The sequence below is a fragment of the Aptenodytes forsteri genome, unplaced genomic scaffold, assembly GCF_000699145.1.
Source record: "Aptenodytes forsteri isolate BGI_AS27 unplaced genomic scaffold, ASM69914v1 Scaffold142, whole genome shotgun sequence".
Taxonomy (NCBI): domain Eukaryota; kingdom Metazoa; phylum Chordata; class Aves; order Sphenisciformes; family Spheniscidae; genus Aptenodytes; species Aptenodytes forsteri.
The window spans coordinates 5,325,417-5,329,515 of NW_008794598.1; the positions used below are offsets into that span (position 1 = coordinate 5,325,417).

Here is a 4,099-nt window from a genome sequence, read left to right on the forward strand (position 1 = left end):
GCACCCCCCACCAGCAGCCCCCCAGCCGGGGGAAGAGCCTGGGGCAGTAGAGGATGCTGCGGATGCCAGTGACATGGAGGAGCAGGAGCTGCCGGCACAGTCCAGGGCAGATGTGAGGGAGGAGGAGGGTCCTGGACCGGAGCCCCAAGGGGTGGCAGAGGAGGGTGAGGAGAGCGGGGGCAGGAGGAAGATCATCCTCACGCCCCTGGAAAAGCTCAAGCTGTCCACACTGAACCTCACCAGCGAAGCAGAGCCCGAGCCGCCGCCAAAGCCGGCTCGTCTGTGGCTCCAAGCAGCGCCCAAGGTCCTCCCTGCCCTGTGGCAGGGACAAGATGCCTGGGAGGAGGAGGAAATGGCCGTGGAGGAAGGTAGGTGGCTGCAAGCTGGAGTCTCCAGCTGAGCAGGGCTGTGGGTCCGTCTGGTACCCGCCATGCCCCATGTCTTGCTCATGAGGCACTGGCCCAAAATGGCTCTTTTCCTGGGGCAGCTTTGGAGGAGAGTGACAGTGAGGAAGAGGAGGAGAAGGAGGAAGAAGGCACAGACCTTGGCATCATGGCAGAGTCGGTGAGTGCTTTCCCTGAGCACCGGTGGCTCCACCAGCCCGGGTGGTGGCTGAGGCTCTTGCTGGTGTCTCCTCTCACCAAGGCATTGGGTCCAGCCCTGCTGTGGCTGCTGGGGCAGGAGGTGCCTGGCACAGGTACTGACCCCGCTGCCTGTGCCACTGTCTCTTTGCAGTGCCTGGACATGGGGAAAGAGGAGAAATACCCCACCTGGAAGCGCACACTGATGCGTCAGGCCAGGGAAGCCCAGATGAAGCGGTTCTGCAAAGCCCAGGTAAGCCCCACGGGGGAGAGCCAGATCTCCAGCCTGGCACTGTCCCCCGTCCCCTCCATCCCGCTGCCGGTGGCCATGTGCTGGGAGGTGCTGGCCCGCAGGCGAACACTGCCCTTCCCTCGCAGGCCATCCAGAGGCGGCTGGAGGAGATCGAGGTGACCTTCCGGGAGCTGGAGCAGCAGGGCATCAAGCTGGAGAAGTTACTGCGGGATGAGGATGGTAAGGCCAGGGTGGACAGGGCACTGTGATCCCCATGTCCAGGGGGTCTGTGCCCTGCTCATGCCCCCTTTGCCGCCCTGCAGGCACCCCGGCTGACCAGAAGACGCAGTGGATGAACCAGCTGCTGTACTTGGTCCAGAAGAAGAACAGCCTGATGTCCGAGGAGTCGGATCTCATGATCACGTAAGGTTTGGGGGGATGCTCCCCGGGTGGTGCAGAGGCTCGGCTCACCCCAGCCCCCCTGAGTCCAGCACCCCTCTTCCCTCCCCACAGGGTGCAGGAGCTGAAGCTGGAGGAGCAACAGTGGCAGCTCGACCAGAAGCTCCGGTGCTACATGAACAGGGAGGGTGAGTGCCGGCATGTGCTGGGGGATCCCTGTGCATGGTGGGGGGAGCGGGGTCAGGGCTGTGGCCCACCCAGCCCTGCTCCAGCCCCCTGCTCCCGCAGAATCCTTGAAGACACCTGAGGATCGCGCGGCCGAGCAGGAGATCCTGGTGCAGCTGCTGGAGGTGGTGAACAAGCGCAACGTCCTCATCCACATCCAGGAGGAAAAGCGGCTCAGCGAGCTGCAGGCATGATCCGTGCAGCCCCAGGACCCGCCGATTCCTCCCCAGGGGGGATGAGTGGTGTGTGTCCCCGGCTGAGCATCACCCTGAGCTGCTTCTGAACGTGGTGATGCCTGAGCTGCCCGCAGGCAGCTGCTGCGGCGAATCCAGGTCCCCGCTTGCCAAAGCCTGCCATGGAGGGGCCGGACCCGCTGATGGACGCCCGCGTGGGGAGACACCGAGGAGCACCCCAGCTTTGGGGTGCAGAGAGGGCATCCCCGTGCTTGGCTGGATTGCCTTTGCCTTGTGCTTGCTTGAAAACAAGATTTGCAGGGGGCTACGAAACATGGGGGCTGCGGCGGCTCCGCCCGGGGTTTGCTACAGGAGGGAGAACCGGGGTTTGCTACAGGAGGAAGAAGCCCCACAGGGAAGTGGGGTCTCGCCCGGCACAGGAGGTCCCACAGCTGTCACCACTTCGAGGGGATGCTGCCCGGAGGCTTGGCCAGGGCATTGGAAGTGTTTTGTCCGGCAGAGCCCCTCATGCTGGAGCTGCACCACTGGCTACCTCGGGACAGGCTCCCAGCAGCCGCTACCCGGCCAGCCCCATGCCCCCGGCACCAAAGGGCTTCGCTCCCGGCAGCGAGGGTGCGACTGCAGCCACCACAGGCGAGTCACAGTGGAGATGCCAAATGTGGAGGGGCAGCGTCAGGAGCAGCCCCTGGAAGCCACCTCAGGACATCCATCCCAGCCCGGGACATCCATCTCTTCCAGGGACATCCATCCCAGCCAGGGACATCAGGCTCTACGAGTGGGGTCAGTGACAGACAGACTGGGCTGATCCCACCGCTCTGCATCGCTGCTTTTGGGTGCCACGTCCACACTGTTCCTGGCTGCTGCAGGAAACCAGCGTCAAAAACCTCCCTGCGAAGCCCCAGGGCCGGGGAAGGGGCTTTTTGTCCAGCAGCTCCCCGAGAGGATTGTGCCATGGGCTGGCACTATGTGACACCAAGGACAAGGGACGTGTCCTCCTTGCCCCTTTGGAGTTCCTCCTGCTTGGCAATGCCTAACTGGTCTTTGCACAGACCTCTCCGACCTTTCCGGAGTCCCCGGTTGTTGCGGGGTGGCCTCCACGGCCGAATGGTGCTTACAGCAGCCCTAGCCGTGTCGGGCACGGGGGTCCCGGGTGTGGGCTCCTCTGTTAGCAATACCCACCCCGCGCTCAGCCCTCATCCTGCCACTCCCTTCAGCATCTCCCCACACCTTCCCATCTGCCTTTCATTTGTACCAGCCCTACTATCCTGCTGCAACCCCCCCAATCCCTTCGAATAAAGCCTCCCCGACCCAGCACCAAGGGCTAAAACACCGCCTTTATTTTCTATCCGAGTAAAATTTGGTTGCCGGAGCAGTCGCCAGCTTTCACCAGGAGTTCCCGAGGCCACCCCGGGCAAGGGGAGGCTGAGCCTATCAAGCCTCCTGGCCATGCCAGCGGGTCCCTCTGGGTAGAAAGGGTGTATTAAAAAACCCAACAATTAAAACCCGCCTCCATCGTGGTTCCCACGGGGGCGAACGTGACGAATCTGCCCCCCAAAAAAATCTTAATTTCACCCAGTGAGGCGGCTGTCGAACCTGCGCTACCGAGCCGGCCGCAGCGCTGCTCACCTAAAACCAGACGTCAGCTAGAAAAAGGGACTGAAAGGGGCCAGGATGGGGCCAGGGGGAACATCATGGGACACCCATGGCCCCGGCTCAGCCGTCGCTGGGATGCTCCTGCAGCGTCCGCAGCGCCATTCGCAGCTGCTCCTCGGTGCCCTGCAGCATCTTCACCTCGATGGTGTGGAAGAGGTGGAGGCCGGTGGCGAGGAGGAGGATGCCGATGGCGAAGAAGGCCAGCAGGGAGAAGGAGAGCTTGGGGAAGGGTTGCCCGGCCGCCAGCCCCGCCAGCGTGCCCAGCGTGGCCTGCAGCAGCAGCAGCAGCAGGGCCAGCACAGCCATCCTGCCTGTGGAGTAGCGCTGCCGCTGCGCTGCCCGCAGCCCCACGCCCACCTCCGTCCGCGCCTCCGTCACCACGTCCACCAGCGTCGGCTCTGTGGGCAACAGGGGCGGCTCAGCAGGGTGGCACCCTCCCCGCACCCCTTTTTCTCCCCATCCCCGCCGCTCTGCCCTGTCCGTGCACCCCTCCACAAGCAGCACCCCAAGGGATGCCCTAAGCAAAGGGAAACGTCCCCAAAAATTCCATCTTCGTCCAACTCCCATCAGTCCATCCACCAGCCCCCCCAGCACATGGGGGACCCTGGCAGCGTCCCCCCACCTTACCGGCTGTGCCAAGGTTACCATCCGCAGCCTGTCCCTGCCTCCGGATGTGCAGCGTTGCCATCACGGCTTCGTGGTCCGAGAAGGGGATGTCCATGCCCGGGGCTGTCCCCGTGGTGGTCTTCAGCTCTTCGCACTTCACTGTGAAGCTGGAGACGGCCTGGGCGAGGGGACGGGGACGGGGACGGGGA

The 4,099-nt window shown here is 63.9% G+C and overlaps 2 protein-coding genes across 2 annotated transcripts in view; one reads left to right on the forward strand and one right to left on the reverse strand.

Moving 5' to 3' along the window:
• Positions 1-1,631, forward strand: part of LOC103893727 (protein-methionine sulfoxide oxidase MICAL1) — an 8,668-nt gene extending 7,037 nt beyond the window's left edge. Inside the window, exons 15-21 of the mRNA XM_019470332.1 lie at positions 15-368; positions 488-564; positions 736-834; positions 960-1,053; positions 1,137-1,236; positions 1,327-1,400; positions 1,501-1,631. Coding sequence (XP_019325877.1) covers positions 15-368; positions 488-564; positions 736-834; positions 960-1,053; positions 1,137-1,236; positions 1,327-1,400; positions 1,501-1,631 — 929 coding nt within the window. The remainder of the gene's footprint in view (positions 1-14; positions 369-487; positions 565-735; positions 835-959; positions 1,054-1,136; positions 1,237-1,326; positions 1,401-1,500) is intronic.
• Positions 1,632-2,958: 1,327 nt separating this feature from the next.
• SMPD2 (sphingomyelin phosphodiesterase 2) overlaps positions 2,959-4,099 on the reverse strand; it is a 3,057-nt gene continuing 1,916 nt past the window's right edge. Inside the window, exons 8-9 of the mRNA XM_019470346.1 lie at positions 3,912-4,068; positions 2,959-3,682 (exon numbers count right to left, since the gene is read on the reverse strand). Of these exons, the coding sequence (XP_019325891.1) occupies positions 3,345-3,682; positions 3,912-4,068 (495 nt within the window). The 3' untranslated portion in view covers positions 2,959-3,344. The remainder of the gene's footprint in view (positions 3,683-3,911; positions 4,069-4,099) is intronic.